This window comes from Gavialis gangeticus, unplaced genomic scaffold, assembly GCF_001723915.1.
Source record: "Gavialis gangeticus isolate Ggan-Ray unplaced genomic scaffold, GavGan_comp1, whole genome shotgun sequence".
NCBI lineage: Eukaryota > Metazoa > Chordata > Crocodylia > Gavialidae > Gavialis > Gavialis gangeticus.
In genome coordinates this window covers 2150671-2171220 of record NW_017729011.1, presented here as the reverse complement: position 1 = coordinate 2171220, position 20550 = coordinate 2150671, and the positions used below count along the sequence as shown (strand labels likewise).

The following is a 20550-nucleotide window of genomic DNA, read 5'->3' as shown; positions in this document are numbered from 1 at the left end:
CTGGGGTTGTTTGACCCCAGTACTCGTTCCTGCCATGGCAGGCGGTTGGACTTGATGATCTGTTCAGGTCCCTTCCAGCCCTACTAACTATGAAACTATGATGCTCTCCCATATTTTGCATGAGGGGTGTAGCATATTGGATCAAAACCATTAACAGTAAAGCGACCAGCTTGTTCCTTTTCGATGTGCGTCTCCTCAAGACAAATTATGTCAGCTTTGTGGTGAATTGCATAGAACTGATTATGAAACGCTTTGCTGCTGAAAGACCCTTAACATTGAGTTGGAGGATTTGAAGTGCTGGGCCAGTAGCCTGAAAAGCCATCTGGTTCATTGGTTGGCCAGGAGAAACACCGCTGATATCCATAGCTGATTAACTAGGATCTGACAGTTGTCTGATTCGGTCCCCTAGTAGCATCATTAGTTTCACTGATGATTTGACTACGACAAGGGCGCTGATGCTTTGCCTCCCAACCTTGCTATAGTAATTTGCCATAGACTTAATTCATCCATAGTGTTCCACATTCTCAGTTTTTGAAGACATTCGGTTTTTGTTGATTTACACCCATTTTTCAGTTCAAATCCCTGTTAACCAGCTCGATTTGACAGGGATTTGATCTGATCTCTCTCTCTCCCTCGTGTGTGTGTGTGTGTGTGTGTGTGTGTGTGTAGAAATATATATGTAGAAATATATTTTAATTAAAAAAAAAGGTAGGTTCTCATCAGTATGTTTGTCCAATATGGGCCATTTATTTTATAGTCATGTTGGCTGTAGTTAATCAACTTCATAGTTGGTTTCTATTACCAAGCACATGCTGCTTTTAGCAGTGGTTCAAAGATAGACAGTGTATTTAATGCAGTTTCCTTGTATGTGAAGGTAAGATGAGATTCTTTTTTTCAGGATGCTGATCGGGGGGTGGGGGGCAACGACCTTATTTTGTATTCAAGTAAATATGATAGTACCTTGAAAATCCTTATCATGCCCCCCTCAATTTTCTGTTTTCTAAACTGAATAGGCTTAGCCTCTTTAATCTCTTCCCGTATGGAAATCCCTCCATACCACTGATTATCCTTGTTGCTCTTCTCTGTACCTTCTCTAGTTCTTAGTTCTTCTATATCCTTTTCGAGGTGTGGGGACCAGAACATGGCACAGTATTCAAGTTGTGGATGCACCATGGATTTCTAAAGTGGGGAGGGGGGAAAGTTGTGGATGTTGCTTAGCATTTTACTCAAGTACAAATGGAATGCAAGGGGCTTCATCATCCTCATATGATATGAGGTGATCATCCAATTTATTTTAAAACACAGAACTGAGATATTTTTAAAGCAGTTTTAGCTTTTCTACTTTAATAGTGTTACAACCTTTGTCTAGTAAATAGGCAGGCCTATGATTTCTTTTGTTTTGATGCACTTAAAATAATTCCTTCTTAGTGCCTCTAGCCCTATGAGGAATGAATACTTACCTGATGTCTTTAGCTTTCCTTATCAATTTTCTGCACTTTATAACTTATAATTTAGATCAATTACTACCTGTTTGCTCATTTTTCCTCTTCAGTTTTTATTTCTAATTGTCTTCAGTTTGCCACTGAGCTACGGTGGGCTTTCAGCCATGTATTCCTCTTTCCTGATGGCTGGTGGTTTTAGCCACCTAGTAGAGTTACTTTAAATAATTCCCAATTTTCATTCATATTTTTCTATCTAATTTTTTTATCAGTAATAAAAGCTTTGTGTGATTCTCAAGAAGATTTGGGAAGTCAGAGGAAGTGCCTCTTTGAATAGGGGGAGTTCAGGGATAACTCTTTCAATTTGGGGGTCATTAATTGTGCATTTCACTACTTAATGAGGATAAGGGAAGGATATTATACAATCTCTGGCAGCTCCAATGAGACTGACCCATTTGAAATAGCAACTTTATATCCACGTAGGAGGATGTGCAGTAATTGTTATAGATGATTATTCTCTTGGTTCATCTGCTCCTCTTGCTTCCATCCCCTTCACTCCCAACCCCTGTACATTTTCTGTTTCACTTATGAGAATTATATTTTGATCTGCCTATAATCTTTCTACTCAATGTTATAAACCAGTAAGACAAGGTTCTTCAGGTGAATCTGATATCTTTTATTAGACGAACTTAAATAGCTGGAAAAAAAATTTTAGCAAGCTTTCGGGTTTAAAAACCCTGAGTCAGGTTGAGGAAGTCTCTGCAGTTGGTGTGTGCTCTTTGTGGATGGGATGAACCTTGCCTGCCTATGTCCTTAGACCAACATGGCTACAACCTACACCCCCATAAACCAGTAAAAGATTCATTTTAGCATGTATTTGTTGGTATTTTGTCTTGTCTTTTTTAAGTAACCCAAGCAGTGTCTCTTCCTCTTCCCTTTTCTGCATTCTGGTAGGTCACATCAGCAGGGATCCGGGTTTTCCATTCGCCACAGAAAAACACTGAAATACTCTGAATTTTCTCCTTTAAAGAAGAAAAATGTGAGAAATGGTGGGTTCCCCCTGCAGGCTGGCAGAGTTCCAGCCTGCATGGGCTGGGGGGAGCAGGAGAAGAGTGATCAGGCAGGGGGTGCCACATGCATGTGCACATGTACACATGCACGTGACCTCTAGGCAGCCTGGAGAGGAGCTCCCGTAAGTAAATCTGGCAGTGGTGAGGGCGGTGGGGTGAGGATTGAGGCCCCCATAGTGAGGGAGGGAGTTGGGCAGGGCTTGGCCTGGGACTGAGCTGCTGCCCAGCCTGAGCAGTGCATGTGCCTGGGGGCCTGGGGCCATGTGCAGCCACAGAGCCTGCGCAGGGAGCAGGATAGAGCAGCAGGAACTTCTGGGGTGATATGTGGGGGGGCATACCCAGATTTGTGTGCAGGGTGGGTGCAGGTTGCTAGCTGTGGGCTTGTGGCTCCCTGTCCTACTGCCCTTGCCACTGGGCCTCCACAGCCCAGCGCGTGGGACCCAGCACAGCAGGGCGGAGTGGGGTGGGGAAGCTTGGTGCTGCTTCTGTGAGCCCCGCACCGCCATGGCAAGGCGCCCCCTGCCCGCCCAGCAGCAGTGGGGATGTCAGTGTGGAGCTGTGCCCCTCTCTGCCGCTAGGCAAGCAGGGGCACCTCTCCATGGCAGTGCAGAGCTCCCAGTGGTGGCAACAAGTTTCCCCGCCTGGTCCTGCTCTGCCCTGCCATGCCGGGTCCTGCCTGTGGGGCCCTGGAGGCCCTGGGGGGATGGAGGCAGAGCAGGGAGTCCCAAGCTCACAGTGGGCAGCCCACACCCACTGCCCGAAAGGGCTCCCCTCTGCCTGTGCTACCCTTCGGGGAGGGGAGCTGGGCTCCAGGCTCGGCTCCACCACAGCAGCCACTGCTTCGCTCAGGTAGCAGCCAGGGCTCAGGCACTGCTGTGGGGGTAGGGGGCTGCAGACCTGGGTCCCTGGTCCTGTAGCCCTGGCAGCTGGGGAGGAGCTATGGGTGGGGAGTTAGGGCACCAGCAGGGGTGAAGGAGCTGTGGGTTGGTAGCGAGGGGCAATGGCATGGGTAGGGCACCAGCATATCAAGGTTGCTCAGTGCCACAAAGCAGTTGGGGTGGGCAGGGAAGCTGTGGTTGGACCCTCAAGCTGGTGAGTGAAGGGGGCAGAGGGAGCTTGGATTTTCCATGAAGAAAAACCCAAACTCAAACATCAAAATGTATAGGTATTTATAATTTATATTATATTATAGTGATTGAGGGTCTGGTAGGCTTCCAAATGGCTTTAAAATTGTAAATATATCAATAAAATATTGTGTTCAACTGATACCTATATATATAGTGGCATTTCATTTTAATTATGGAAAAATATGGATTTTGGAGTTTTTCATCAAAGAATTTGTGGGTTCCCCCCCCCTTAAATCAGAGAATTTGTGATTTTTAAACAGAGAAAACCAGGATCCCTCGTCATCAGTTAGATATCTGATTTATCTGATATTCAGCCTAAGCTTTCTTGTTTCTTATGTTACCAGATACTCCTAGTTGTAACAACACTTTGAGCTATTCTTGGCAGTTTTTCTGTGTTTATGGTGTTTCTGTCCTCTGAGTACTTTATAAATTGTTATTATGGTTCTCAGTTTATAGTCTTTGACTAGCTGAATTATGTTGGGTATATGTCCTTATAAACTGATCCTATAAAATTCTTTCTTTCTTTTGTGCTCATGTTGGAATTACTTCAACTCTGGTAATAAGGTGCCGAAAACTGGTGATAGGAACGTTTTTAGCACAGTCAGTTAGGCAGATTGCATTCTGATCCCCTGTCTCAAGCCCAACATTGCTCTTTCTTTTGCTGCCATATCACCTGAAAAAGGGTAGATTGGACTTGATTCCCATTGTCAGGCATAGGTTTTCCAGTTTTAAGGCTTCCAGATTTCTTCCTTCTGTTGAGGATATGTGCTTTCATAAAGGCTCTTTTCCTCCAAGATGTTATTAGTTTTGTTTTTTCAAAAATTGAATCTCATGTTGTTTCCTTGTCCTGTTTCTACATTCTCCTGATCCTTTTTGACTTTCCCTAGCCTCTCTGTTGTTTGCCTCTTTTCACAGTGTAGTAACAGTAGTAGTAGCAGTAGTTTATTTCCACTTTTTGCTGAAACAATACAGTAAAATTGACAATAACATTATATGTAATACAATAATAAAAGTATATCATGTAAGGTTATTAGTAAAAACATACAAGACTACACGTTCTGTCAATTTAAAAGACATTAAAATAGAGCATGACATACAATGATAGAAAAATAGATAAAATGAAACCATAACTAATAGTGGAACAAAAGAATAAAAAAGAGGAATATTATTTGATTTTGTTCGTGCAAGTAATGCAAATACACGCAGGGAGTATAGGTCAGGCTGTAAATTATTAGAGAGAAGCCAAACTGTTTTTTTCTCATTAGCCCAGTATTTAAAGTTTTCCACCAATGAAGAGTCAAATTTTCCCTTATTTCTTCAACAAATGAGACCACAAATAGTGGTTTAAATCATCCGTCTCATTCTTCCTGCAAGAACATTCCTGTCTGTGTATGGGGTCCAGCACCACCTGTCCATAACAGCTGCACATCTCAGTTTGAGTGAATCATAGTCTAGTAATGGTCTCTTGTTTATAGTTTTGTACTTCAGGTAAGTAGATTTCTGGGCCAAAAGAGTGCTTTATTAATCTCCAAAAAAGGAGATTTTTAGAAGATCTCAGTGCCTGCGTATCTGTCTGCATGCTGGCATCTTTAATCATTAAATTTATATTTGTTTTAAGTTTAAGAGTAATATTGTGTCTGTGACTGTCAGTACATTTCCCAGGCCATTTTTATGGAGGAGAATATAAGTGTTATTTAACTATCCAAGTAGTGGTTTTTTGGAAGAGGAAAGACTTTCAAGGTATACTTTGTAAGGTATACAGGCTCTAATTTTTATCCAATATTTTAAAATTCTTAATTTTGCTAAAGTGCTCGCATGAAGCAACAGCATTTCAGATCACGTGAGCACCTCCCAATTGTAGAACGTGGTAGAGATAAAAGCTGCCTTAAAAGTATTTAGAATTTGTTTCTATTTTTGAATGAACTATGGCATCAGCACCCCATACTTCCTCTCCATACAGTAAAATGGACCCTATCTTAGATCCATAGATCTTTAATGCTTTCAGTATCATCCTTTTACCAATCTTAGTGTAAAAGGATAAAACTCCACTCAAAGCTTTCTTTTTTTTACTTTAATGCTTACATTTTTATGTGTTTATTCCAGCTCTGTCATGTCATATCTGAATTTCATCTTTTTCAGGTCATTAATGTAAGTTTTAAAATAATCCTAGGCAAAACACTATGGTTGGAGGGCTGCACTGCAGCGAAGGATTGCAAAGGAAGAAACTGCGCATTAGTGGGAGAAATTCAGAGAAGAGGCTTTCGAATGAGGGTTGCTCAGGATAATCAGCATGTTAGGTTCACAGACTCTGTTTTTTGAGCAGTTCTGAAGGTTTGTAAGGGTTGCAAAATGTAAAGATCAGGAGCAGATTTTCTTTTTTTTTTAGGTCTGGACAAGTGTCTTTCCTTTGATAGGTCAAATGCTGATCTATGCTGGAGGCAGGATCCAGGACTTAAGAGACCAGTGGTCTGATCTGGCATAGCAGATCTTGTGCTCTTATTTAATGGGTTGGTATTTTTCCTTGTGAAGGTTATTTATGGTGACTGAGGTTGGGTCATGTTTTACTAACAAAATGTCCTTACTTTTGAGAAGTAAATTAAAATTTAATAGGACATTTATCACAAATGCACATACCTACACATGTTGTCATTTTAAATCCCGAAGTCTCTTAGATTAGGTATCTGTTACTTATAAAAGGATACCTTGAAATGAGAATTTCCATTTTCTCCTGTTTCTCCTACTCAGGGAGCGCTTGAAGAGGAGTCCAAAGAGCCCGAAAGCAGAGGGCTCTGATTCTGTGACCTCCCAGTCGTCTCCCAGTGAAGAGACTGGAATGATGACTGAGGTGAAAGTGAAAACAGAGGTACCAGATGACTATATTGAAGAGGTGATCTGGCAGGATGACACCAAAGATTCCAAGAAGAACATAAAGGATGGGCCAGGAGATGTGCCAGCAGAAATCTGTGTAGTGATTGGTGGGGTCCGCAACCAGCAGACACTCGGTAAGCTGTCATCTAATACACCTGTCCTGATTGATTCCTTGTTTTCCAAAAAGCAGGTCCTTCAAGGTTTGGCTCTATCATATGCCTCTGAGCTGAGTTTTTAAAAGTTTCTCTGTATCCTGCCACAAGGTTATTCAGCATCTCTCCCCTTACTATAGTTGTGCTTAAAGACCAGGTCTACATGGTGCTAGACATTGTCCACAGGCATATGCAGAGCAACAGGCAATCCCTGCTCTAAGGATTCACAGCCTCAATAAAGAAGCCAAAAGGAGAGAGAAGGGGAAGAATAACTCTCCTTATTTTACATGAGGAAATGAAGTGAAAAAGAAACTAGATGATGTCATATATGAAACCAATGAATATATATATATATTCATTATGTGGCAAAACAGGAAAAAATAAGTTGAAAATGGAAAACTTTGTAGTTGTTTTTGACAAAATTGACCAACCTTCCTCCCTAGTTGAGCAGAAGCATTTTCAGATTTAATTCAAAATGCGGGGGGGGGGTTATGAAAAAAATGCTTTCCACAAATAACTTAATTTAGATGAAAAGAAAAGTTTTCTGTTAAAAAAAAAATTGAGACGTGCTGTCAAATGTCTCACCGGTCACAGGACAGATTCCCGTATCTGAAATGGAACTGCTTCTGCCACCGGTTTGACAAATCTTAACCCTGAGAATAGTTGTTAGTATAAGGATGCATTGCATTTCATAGAACGAAGGAGGCTTGTGTTTCTCAAACTTTTTTAGACTTGAGATGCCCCTTGGAAAATGCCAGCCTTGTGCTTTCATGCATTTTTTAACTGTGATAGAGTAATTCTTTTGTTTCAAAGAACTCAGACCAACACAAGTCAGGAAGTTTTTGATGCTCAAGATTCCTATTTCAAAAGCCTGGGTTTAGCTTGTGAGTCATGTGCAGGTATATGCACACCTATTAGTGCTAATACCGTGCATTATACTTAAAAGGATCTCACTACAGCACCCTGGTTGAAAATCACTGAGGTAGACTGTGGCGAGAGTACCACATTAGCTTGAAGGGGCCAAGAAGGAAACTGATTTTAATTGCCGTGGGTTACTTTTGTTTAACTTTTTTACAGTTAATATTGTAATTTATACCTACACTACACTAGGTTTTCCCTGTTAAGCTCATAGTCCTAACCCTACCTGCTTTTAAGTGAAACCTTAGACCTCATCATTAGCCAGGGACAGACTGGAACTGGTTCAAGAGTGCTTGATTTTCAGAATCCTTGCTCACTGTATTCACCATCCCCTCTTCAGCTATGGCAGCCATTATACAATGAAGGACAGAGGCAGCAGCGACCTGGTAGGCCTGGCTGGCATTTGGATATGCCAGGCTTTCACAGCCTAAGAGGAGAAAACTGTTGTTTAACTAGGGAAGGGATGAATTAAGTGACATACTACAGTTATTTACACAATAACTTGATCCACTTTGGCATGGTTCCAGGTTGGTAGAAATTATTCTTAGAAGTTCAAGGGCCAGATTAAGGGGCACAGATAGCCCATGCTTCTCTACCCCCTGCAAGAATGGAGGCGTACAAGGCAAAGTCAGCCAGGTAATACTGTTGGCAGTGCTGGAGCCCCAGAGATAATTCTTGCCTACCAGCAGGCAGGGGTGAACTGGAAAGAGAGAGCTCTTGAACAGAGGAAACAAGTAGCCTCTACCATAACAGATACCACTGCTTTGGCAGTGAACCGTCTGTCCCTCTGCAACATCACTGGCTCCAGAAGCTAGAATTTGGGAGTCCCTAACGTTAGTCTGAGAACTGTGCATGAGCTCCCTCTGTTGGCTATGCACTAGCAGCTATCCCACAAACACTCATCCTGTGATTTCTACAAGTGTAGTTTCTAGATCAGCGGTAAGCAACCGTTTCTAGCTGCAGGCCCAAACAACCCAGCCTGGGTCCAAGGCAGGTGCTAGGGCCTGGTCACTGCCACAAGTTGTCTCTGCAGCAGCACAGAGAGAGTGCCTGCAGCCAAAGCCCCTCCACCCCCCCAAATACTGCCAAAGGCCCCGCATCCACGGACTGGATTCAGTGGTTCCACGGGTCCGATCTGGTCTCTGGGCCATGGGTTGCCAATTCCCATTCTAGATAATATTGACCACACTAGTGTAAAAACCAAAAAAAGACACAAGAGGCAGCCATATTGGTGTTTGCTGAACTTGGACATAGCAAAATGCCATGGTGCCCAAATGCAGGAGACTTGGGGAAAATTGTGTAGCTATCTGCAAGGGGAAGCTGTGTGGCAACGAAAGGGGGGAAGATGCTATTTTCAAATTTGGAAGTGGGTATTAGGAACATGGAAGTGGCCTCCTGGGTCATTGTATCAAGTCTCCTGCATTAACCAAAGGAATACCTAAAATCACCACTTCAAACTCACTTAAAATTACAAGAAGCAATATCAAAAATGCCCAGAATATCCTGTAACATTAAAAGTAATAAGGAATGGACTAAAAAAACCTCCTAGCTAGCAATTCCCCTTTAAATGAATTGGGCATCATATTTTGTATTTTATACCCTTGTATCTGGGTTTCTTTAAAGCCAACTTGATCCTGAGGCAATTGGCAGTTAGCTCCAATTCCATTGTGAAAGGAGGCCCGTAAGTGCATCCATTCATCCAGCCATTCACATGGTTCTTGTTCAGTTGGGAGGTGACACTCAGATTTGCTCTGAATAACTTTTCTGTTTGGGCACCAAATACTGCTCTCTGTGTGAACTGCAGTGCACAGATATCAGTTCCTTGTGGTTTCTCAAGCTGGCTCCTATTCAGGTTTTCTGCATCCTCCACTTCCAGTTACTCCCTTGCAAACACCACAAGCAAGTAATATTTCCGTAGCTGCAAAGTCATCTCTGCAACTTTCAATAAAGCCATTGCCGCCTGGCAATGTACTGCTGCTGTTCTTGGACTGTGGGATCCAGGCTTGCTAATAGCTTATGGCTCTAACCCTTCCCTTTCATACCTTTTAAGGGAAAGCTGCTTCTTATCTGCTGCTGCATGAGGGTTTTTCCATAAGGCCTCCCTTGTCAAACCTTGATGGTGAATTGATTCAGTTGCCCACTGTGGAAATTGCTAGAGCTGCAATCACATGGAAGGTAGAGGCGGGGTGATTTCTTCATGGAGATTTGGACTTGGGGTATTTAAAGTGATAATTTTCTATGGTGCATAATAAAGTATAATTAATGAGTCAGAAGTAGACAAATTACCACCACTTTGGTAATATATTAATACAAGATACACAGAGCACCTCTTCTTGTACAATAGAAGAAGTATTGTCAGTTCAGTGGGAGGTGGCTTGTCTATATCAAGGCTGGAGACCAGAGCTGGCCTTAGGGAAAATGGTACCCTGGACAGACTTGTATTTTGGTGTCCCTCCCTTCTCCCCTCACCCCTCTCTGAGGCAGGCAGGGGCATGGGCCACAGTCGGTTGAGGAAATGGAGCAGCATGGTGCTCCAGCAGAAGCTGGTGGTGGGGAGCCTACTTGGGCTAGGCGCTGCTCCTTCTGCCCAGGGCGGGACAGGGCTGGGGGAGAGTACAGCTGTGAGCATGGGTTGCTCGTGTGTGTGTTGCCCCCCTGACAATGGTGTCCTGGCTCTGGCTGGACACACTCTCTGTTCTCAGCATTTTGTTCTCCCTACATTGGGAACATGCCAAGCTCCATTGTGTATTAGAGCTGAATAAGATGAAGGTAGTGGTTGATGCCCAGAGTGTTGGTCACTTAAGCTTCAAGGATGGTGGTTTAGGGACTGCTGGCTTAATCTTTTCATTTCTGCAGAACAGTTGCTAATACTTCCTTGGGCATTGGGTCCCTATTTGGGCATTGCAAGGAAGTTGAATTAGCAGAATAATTAGCAGTAACTTTGGGACCTGATCAGTAGCTGAATGCCAGAACTTTGACACCCCAAATCCCTCTGTGCTCCACATCTTTAGAAGCAAGTATAAGGAATGCCCTGCTGTCCTCACATGTACCAGGTAGTCATGTTTCTAACACAGAGCAGTTCAGAAATGTCAGGTTTTTTGATGACTTTTCATGCTGCCTGTGGGTCTGGGCTGGATGAATAACACTGATGCTAAGGTTTCTTAAGTAGAAGAGTTTGACAGGTGAACTCCTACAAAATCTATATGGAAGCCTAGAGGAAAGGCAGTGGAAATGACACTTTCTGCTGGAAGTTTGAGAGGATCGGGTGTGGGACTTTGATACATGTAGACAAGATAACTTCTGTCTTGGAATGTTAAGAATTTCATTATTTTGGTATTTGGATTTTGAAAGAGTTTATATTATTTGGGATTTAATCAAAAGGAATTTTGTATTAGGATCTATTTAAACCCTCCCATTGGAGCCATGATATCTGATCAGGTAGAGTATTGGGTCATAAATGTTACCTAGAAGAGACAAGGATGGAGAGGGTAGGTCCATGTGCAAACCTTTCTGCTTATAGACCATCAGCTAATTTGTATTCATTTGATTCAAGCTAATATGCTCATGCTCTACCTGCAGAGTTGCTCAATTATTTTAACATGCAAGCACTTTAGGGGAGCCCAGTATTTACATTAGATAAAATGGTGCTGCACAAAGCCGTACAAAACTCTCTGTGGCCTTTTGACATTTTGATATAAGGCCGTCACATCAAATGAGCATGTGACATTTTTACTAGCTTTCAGCCATCATTACCTTTTGGAAATTCATCCACTTTAAGGGCTTTTTCTGATTTTTTTTGCGCAATTTAGATGGAAAAGCAGTGGAACGTGGCTCTCCTGTTGGATATACACGAAATCGATATTCAGGCACCTGGATTTTTGACCATGCATTGAGATACACGTCCGGTATGTGATGGAAAGGTGTGAAAATTTAACCAGGGATTGAAGAGTGAGGGAAAGCTCTGGATGCAACTAGCATGTTGCTCACACTCCAAATGCAAGACTTAGTAAAAGCCTGACAAAATCTAATGCACTTATTAACCAAACACCCCCCTTCCCTGTCTCTTTTCATATTTGAAGCAGCTTTTACCTGCATGACTTGTCTTGACAGGGATAAAAGCCCAAGGTGTCCCCAAGGCCAAAGCAGCAGTATCTAAGCCAACACAAGCATGCTCTTTGTAAGATTGTGACCTGCAGGATGCCTCTTCTCACCACATCTTTCCTCCCCATTAAACAACACATTGATTGTGGCAAGTCATTCCCACCTTTGATTTGGAGGCATGTGACTGTTTCTACCACCCCACTCCACATAACACCATAGAGTAGGATCAGCTTCAAAACTGATGTCTCTACCATTAAGTTCACTTTGGCACAACTGGAGAAATCCAGATCCGCAGAACACTTATTTGGGTTCCCTACCTTCTATAAGCTCTGCTGTCTTCAGGACATGGTGCTTGTAACTGTTCTTGCCTTAGGGTGCAAGAGCTCAGAACATATGGGTAGAGGAGCCCTTACCTGAGGATGTGGAGCAGGCACAAAGACAAGTCTGTATGGAGCCAGACTTTTTGCTTCCTTCATTGTATTATGGGGCAAGTAGTCCCTGTGCTCCAAGCTCTTCTGAAAGCCACTGTTGTAGTGTTTGGTACTGTGCAAAGTGAGCAATAGTTACAGGGATATGAGCTGTATAAATATAAGGTAAAATTAAAACAGGAAGCCATAGGATCTTGTTGACAGTGATATAAAGCACTAGCTTTTCACTGGTGGGGATGTGGATTCTAATGCTGGCTCCAGTCTCATGTGAAACGGACTTTGGCGGGTCTTTCAACTTTGGCCCTATTTGTCCACATCTCAGGATCACATATCAGCAAACTGACAAATTCTTACTAGGAAAAGCCAATGGCTAGAATAACAAAGGATCAAGAGACTTAGACAGTCAGGGGGCAGGAGGAGGCAATCTTGCATGGCACTGCCAGCACTATCCATCCTTCTCACCTCTTAGTATCACTTGTTTTCAGATGCACAATCTCCTAAGTGTGTGTTTGCAACTCAAATAGAGCTTCATATTTGAGCCAGAAGGCAGCACGGTCACATGTATGGACTTTTTTTCTTCATGAAATGCTGTGCACGCAAATGCACCTAAATGCCACAGAAATAATTTCCACAGGAAGTGGGGAGATATATTAAAGAAAGATTTTTCAGGGTAAAGTCCCTTGTTCTTATTTTTTCTTACATAGGCAAAGCTGCTATTGGTATAGGTGATTACTGCTAATGGCTCTCTTTCATATTTCCTGTTGGTATGACTTATCTTTTGCTGTAAACACAAATCATTATTCTTTGTAACCCAAGTGTGATAAGTATATTAATATTTGCTATATTTTCTTTTGAACTGTTTCTTATAACAAGGGGTTTTGTTTTGTAGGACAAGTATGATAATCATTTAACATGTAAAATGATTTCAGAGGGATGCTGTCAACTGATTCAGGTCCAGAATTTGATGGTGAATTTGTTAAAACCAGACTTACTCTTGTATTAGCAGTCTACCTTTAAATTTCTTTTAAAAAATATTATTAATCCGTTGCTAAGAAACATGGCAAGAAACAAACCAAACTCAGTTTCATTTGAGTGTCAAATCCTTTCTAACGTACTTACAGAAATACAGAATTTCAGAATAATGCTTCAAAGTCACCTTATTGCTATAGTGTAATAGGCTGTAGTATATTCCTATGAGCTTCCCATGCTGTTTCAGCTTTAGTGGACAAGGAATAGCTTTCCCAGCCCAAAGACATTCTCAGGCGATGCTAGCAATGGTGCTGATGGATAGAGTAGAATTCAGCTCTGTTTAGAAACAAAGGGGACAGTCATTTTCTCCCAAGGGAGAGGACATGAAATGAGAAAGAGAGGATATAACCATAAAGGAATAAAAATAACCAGTTGAGATTTGTTCCTTGAGAGACATTGGTTTTGATTAGAATTGGGTGAATAAAACAGCCTGTAGCCTGTGAATTTGTGTTAAAATGGTCTGCAACGTACTCTGGCCACGTCTGTGATCCCTTCACAGTTTGCACAGTTGGGAAATGGGAATTTCAAAGTCACATGCCCAAGCTTTTGCAGAAATCAAATTTTAACTTTTTCAAAGCAACTGTCTACCCTTCCTGCCATGCTCCTTGTCTGGAAGGCAAAAACAGTACCTCAGGTGTTATCTGGCCGGTTGTAGCTAACCAGTGCAATACAAATAATGAATTATGTGTACTTGTAAAAATGATTGACAACCAATTCTTGGAGCTAAACATAGCATCAAAGAACTGTAACAGATATGAGCAGGTTTCTGTCTGCTAATGAGCATCCCGTGAACAAGAGAGGCTAAAGTCATTGAGTAATTTCGTCTTTACGACTTATTCTCTCCGCTTCACTTCTGTCTGTTGACTATTTAGAAACAACAGGTTAGCTATACAAATTGAGAAGAGGGAATACAAGTATCATGTGATTTTACTTATAAAGAGCAAAAGTTCAATTTTTATCTTTCTGGTTTTCTCTTGATGTATATTTACCATATCTTTTTGTTTGGTTGTTACATTTCTTGAGATATTTTGAACACTGCTTACCAAGACATAGTTATATGTTGCCTTCATTTAAGATTGCACACTTTTTCCCCCATCTCCCAGGAACTAATTCAAGGTTAACTTTGGCCTCTAGAATTTTAGCTACTATTATTATCAAAACATAATTCAGACTATTTTGAGAGTGGTTCTTTCACATTATTAATAAGGTTCCAAAGATGTACTGAACATGGAAGATCAGCAGCATATGTGAAGTACTCTTACATGAGTCAGAACACAGAATCCAGACTTGGCCAATGGGGTATAGATTCCTGCCATAATTCCCATGAATCTTCCAAATATTCCCTTGCTGTAAGTTGTCCTCTTCTCTGCCCAGTTTGTGGTTGTCTCTGTATAATGGTGCCATCTGTTGCTGTTCTAATATGGTGATATACACTTTTCTGTCCTGTTTTTCAGGGTCTTATGAATGTGGAATATGTGGGAAGAAATACAAGTATTACAACTGTTTCCAGACCCATGTGCGAGCGCATAGAGGTATCTCTCTCTCCTGCTCAAAGCTTTGGGAATTCTACATTAACATTCATGCTCAGGAGATATATTTGGGAAGGCCTGAGTGGCTCCTCTGCTGCTACTGCTTGTCAATGCTATCAGTCTGCCACATGGCCCTGTGTTAGGATTGCCCTCTGCTGTTGTTGTCAGACTCAGCGGGATCTGTGCTCCAGCTGCATTCTTTCGGACAGCGCCATAAACTGATCGCATTCCGCAATGTTAAATAAGATATCTGAAATTGTCTTCATGGGCCTCTTCCTGTGGCTGTAACTGGGTGCGGTGTTATATGCTGGGATCATTCCACTCGGATGCAGCATTCCACATGAGAAGCTGCCTTTCTTGGCACAGATCTGTCTGTGTCAGCAGTCCAGTTGCCGTAGCAGTAGTAGGCGATCTGCTCATGGCTCCCCAGCCTCCTGCCCAGCCATCCTTTCTTTTAATTTCCATCTCTGTTGTGTTAGAAATCAGTTGTTACATGACAGGCCCACAAAAATGGTTTGAGCAAATTTCCTGTCTAAGGATATTGGTGGGCTGTTAACAAATTATTCAGAGCTGTTGAATGATGTCCTGGAGGGGAATTCTGTGGGAATTAAACATTTAAGATGGTGATGGTAGCAGTTACCTAAATGCTTAGAGGCGTTATCTTCTACATCCGTTATCTAGTTTTTCTGTAGATTATTGTAGTATCTCCATACCATTGATGTATCAAAAGTTCAAAGGACACTTCAAGTTTAGAATCCCATTTTTAATTGTAACTTTCTAAATGCACCATTGGTATGAAATTTCTCATGCTTAGTCAAAGATCAGAAGAAACAGAATGTAGGGTTAGGGAAAGGCATTGCTCTGCTACTACTTTTTCTGTAGCTACACACTTGAGTTGGTCAAAATGCAGATATGTCTTTTTTTGAAGAAGTATGATCATGAAATAAGTATTAGAGACTTTTGAAATTAGCACATCACATGTGGAACTCCATTTATTATCTTTCATTTTTGAGATGAGCAGTAAAGTAAATCTCTGAGGGCACATCTACACATTGCCCTATGACAATGTAACGACATGCTACATCACCGTGTGGCACGCTACAGCGATGTAGCAATCGTGGGTCTACATGTACTCCCCCAGTATAGTGCCCCACTATGGCAATGTAGTGGCAAAATCTAACCACACACTGCACACATGACACAGTAATTGCCCACACTGCACCATGCTTTAGTATTTCCAAAAAGAAGTACTAAAGCATGGTGACATGTAGATGTGCCCTGAAAGTTGAAGACGTTATTCAATCGGAATAAGAACAGTAGCCAGTGCATTCTTCAATATAACGACTACGACTGGAATTTTCAGAGTCTAAGGATAGGAGATATTTAACTCTCCAGGGCTGCTGTGAAAATACCAGCATAAAACATAGTAGGCATTAATGTAATATTAACTTTAAAAGTTAAACTTGCAGAAATGAGCATACGCATGAATTAAGGGTTAATATATACCTTTAAATGCCAGTTTGAAAGTATGTTATATGTGACCATGTAATTAAAGCATACTATTTCACAAAAAGTACTATGTTATATTATACAATTTTTTCTTCAACTCTAAATATGCACAGCATTTTCTAATATTTGATATATTTTTGTGAATGCCAAGAAAATTCATGAAAGCTTTTTATTTGAGCAGTACTACAAATTAACACCATGCTGTAATTGAAGCATAGCAGCGTAAAGAAGTACAATATTGAATGAATGGTGTTAGTTGCTGGCCAATACAAAGTATGCAGTCACATTGCAACATTAACTCTTTCAAGAAATATTTTGCTTTTTTAATATGGACGGTTTCTTGCTGAGACCCTACTCTCAGTTGGAGTCCACAGGCACTATCTTAATATAGCAGTCAGGTACAGTATGTTACATCTCACAGTAAAACATCCAATTAAGTACTTAAAATGAAATCCTGATACACTTCACTCCCTGAAGTCAATAGAAGTTGCCATTGACTTTAGTGTGGTCAAGTTGTTATCCCTAGGCCCCTGGAAACGCTTATTTTTGTCTTTTCATTTCCAAATGATTTGTAATAAATGACCATGTACTTTGTATATGGGGCAGATTGAAGGCTATAGATACAGCCCTAACTTAGCATTTCTTCACTGAGTGCTTAAATTCACAATCTTCAATCTCTGCCATGGGATCTTGAATTCAAAGCTCTTGCAGCTTTGGCTGCTGAAGTCCTTCCCATTTCCCTTGTGCACTCAGCTACCATAATTCAGCTAGGGTGTCATGTGCCCTTTCTTTGGGTTCAGTGAACCTCCAGTCAGTTGATTTTTGCCTGTCTTTATAGTTTTGATAACTTCAGGTTACATGCCCCCAGTACATCCGCTCATTTCAAAGGATGCACATCTCCCTTGGAATTGGTTTCTTACCCACCTCTTCAGGGTGCTTTCTTCCTGGGATTTTTGGCCCGCTCCTGTGGAGAAGTGTCCAGATTAATTGTTTATTAAGAAGCCCCTGTCTTTTTCTTTTTTAACCTGGAATGGTCCAAAGCTACCAAAAATGGCCTTGGTTTCTTTTGACACCAGGTCATTAAGTTCTTTTATCACTGACTGAGCCTTACTGCATTGTAAGTCCACCTCAGACCTGCTTCAATTCAGGTAAAACGAAGTCATCCATATGGTGCACTTCACTATCCAAAGGACTGTTACTGCCACAACTCCCCTCCGGTGAGGGGTGCCACCACTTGGTGGAGAAGATTCTGCCCTGAGACAAGAAATGGACAAATCACATATTCCCGTGCCCATCTGATTTTTTTTGTTGTTGTTGTTACTTTTGAAACGTTTCTTATAACGATGGATGTTCTGTTTTGTTTTATTTTATTTTCTAGAGGACGCATCCCTTTGAGGCTTGCTTATTTATTGTTTTTGCTGTGTGGGAATTATTTTATCCCTATGTTTCTTGCAGTTTTGGCTTACACTGTAAGTAGTCATACTGCAGCACCTGTGGCCTGTGTGGGGGTTTTGATCTTTGATGTCAGTCCTACAGAACAGAAGACTGCTTTCCTATTTTCTTGGTGTTCAGAGGCAGTCTCATGGAGTTTTTTGTCTTCATACATCTCCACCTCCTCCCAACTTAGCAGAGATTAGGGAGATTTCGGTTTTGTGTAAAAGTGTTTTTTTGGCTGGATGTTTGTTCACTTTCAAGAATGGTTTGTTACCTTTTGGCAAACTTGGTATTTTTCTTGTGTATTGACTCAAACAGACACGGTTTTTCTGTGTTGTTCAGGGTTGGATGGAAGGTCAAAGGAAGTAAAATCCTGACAGTTTATGGGTGTAAAGTGGTGGAGTGAACTCGCATTCAACTAGTGCTTCAGACAGCAAAATATTTTAAAATTTTTATCCTGGTTTGTCCTAGAAAGCTGAAGCTCTAGCATGGAAATCCAGTGTAAGTTTACCTTCAAAGGAGCAGCACCCTCTTCCCTGCTTTTCAATACAAACATGTATTTTTTAATTTGTTAAAAAAGAATAAAAAATAAGTACCATTTTCTTTTTAAAGCAAACAAACAATCAAATGAAAATATCATTTAAGATAGAGGAGCCGAAAGACTCCTTTGTGAAGAGTTTAGGAACTATGCAAGAGCCGCGGCCTTCCTCCTCCTCCTCTGGAGCAATGTTAAACCCTGCTGGGACATAAGGAACTCAGAATGTAGTGCATGAGACCCAAGCGCTGCATTACCTAGCTATGAGAATAGCTGTTATCTAGGATACCAACATTAGCAAAAATTCATGCATGTGCGTGCATGTCAGAATGTTTTTGATATCACGGTTTTTTGTAAATTCACATTTTTAAACAATGAAAGGATCTAATACTTGCGGGAATTAGCATCTGAACATTTGACATTAAATGGTTTAGTCATATTTTAGTGATGTGAGTAGGAAAGCATTTATCATTTATTGAAGAGACGGTAGAGAGAGGCCATTTTACTAGGCTTTCAGAGGATTTTAAAATAATAAACCTTTAGACTGAGACTAGGCATGGAAAATTTTTGTCCAAAAGAAATTTTCAGAATGTTTGGAGCAAGGCAAAACAGAAGTTTGTAAAGCAAGTCTTAATGTTAACTCTAGTAGTTCTGACAGAATAACAAAGGAGTCTTTCCTTGTAGGACATAACTGTAGTTTTAATATAGCTTATTACAAGGGACCTACTGAATTCAGGGCAGCTGCCCTCCGATTTCGTGGTCTAAGTGCAGCACAGGTCTCCATTTTCACAGCAGGGTGCGGTGGGTCCCCACAGATGAAGATTGGCCATCTGTCAATCTCTGGGACTTGTGGGGCCTCTTGGTCAATCAGAGGCGTGGGGGTTCTCAGTAGCTCCCCCCTCTCCTTCCCTCCCTGCTTCAGGACTTCCTGCTGTTTTCTGTTTAAAGCTCCTTTTTATTCCCCTCCCTTCCCCACCCCCTTGCTTTTTTGCAGTCCCTGCACTTTTTCATGGGAGACCTACTGATTTCACAGTTCCCACAAAAATTGTGAGTTCATGATTTTGGTAGGTCCCTACTTATATTATTCAGTAAGCAAGGCTCAATAAGGAACCTCACTTTCAGATTGACTGCTGTTTTAATTCAATATGGATACATCAGCTGAGGATCAGGTACAATGCTGCTACTCATAATATTAATAAAATTGAGTGAAGGTTTTTAATGACATCCTCTTTTTTGATTCTCTCAGAACTTTGCAGTACTTTCAAATTTGGGGTTAAAATTTCCTGGATTGGTCTCTGCCCAATTCTGTTTGTTTGTAGTGAAAATTTGATAATAGGAGGATAACCAGTTCAACTTTTCAAACATGGAGGTATGGGGTTGGAGGTATTTTTTTTCCCATCACATATGTATTGTGGAAATAATTTTAGAATAGCTATGGTTCTGAAGTGACTGGGGATAGAAAGTTGAAATGTGATTGGGAAGATAACTCTTATTGAAAAGAAATGGTATTTCTGGTACCAAAGGAAATTGGTTTTTATTTTACCAAATTATGGCTTTTGAAAAACCATTTATCAAGCACATGCAGTACATTTTCATAGGTGAATAAAATATATTGGCACAGATAAGGTTAAGAAATTTAAGGCTTGGTGATGGGCACATTTGCCCTGCTATACTGCACCATCAGAGCCCCAGCATTTTTGAGAGTGCTGAAAAAGACAGGCTTACCATTCTGCAATATAGTTGACGTGCAATATAGAGCCATGGTTATTGTAATGACTTAGGTCACCTTTAGGGTATAAACTAATTTCCATTCTGATCACTTTACTTTCACTTACCTATGTAACTTTGTCAGAAAGGTGACTCAGGGTTGGGTTGTTTTGGTTTTTGTTTGTGAAACCATTCTTGATTTAACCAAGCAGGGTCAATATACTTTCTTGCAACATGTCTGCACATGTGCAGCTCAGAAAAGGATGAACTTAAAAACTGAATTTTGACACATTAAATTTGAAGGAACTATTTTAAAGCAGGAGAATGAAGGATTAAAACTAACATTTGTGCACACTTAAGTATAAAGTATTGATGGTTTGTGTATGCTGTTATCTGTGCAGCATATAATGGTAAAGAATTCCATTGAGCCACCACTAGGCTTTTTTCACTTTAGTGAGAGAGTAGTGCCATTTCAAATCTGTAACAGCTGTGCAGAAATACAGTTTTATGACTCAGTCATTCTGTAGATTCTGTGATTCTGATCTGGGGCTTCAGTTTATGAAGATGTACAAATATCCTGAGATGCACATGGCATTGTTACTTTTTAGTATTAGTATCATTATATATAAATACATATGTACACAGACACTCTCGCACGCACACACACACACACACACACACACACACACACACACACACACACA

General features: G+C 41.1%; 1 protein-coding gene across 1 annotated transcript in view; it reads left to right on the top strand.

Annotated features, from left to right (window-relative positions):
* ZNF618 (zinc finger protein 618) overlaps window positions 1-20550 on the top strand; it is a 142748-nt gene that overhangs the window by 34840 nt on the left and 87358 nt on the right. Inside the window, exons 3-5 of the mRNA XM_019510277.1 lie at window positions 6382-6638; window positions 11384-11479; window positions 14587-14664. Coding sequence (XP_019365822.1) covers window positions 6382-6638; window positions 11384-11479; window positions 14587-14664 — 431 coding nt within the window. The remainder of the gene's footprint in view (window positions 1-6381; window positions 6639-11383; window positions 11480-14586; window positions 14665-20550) is intronic.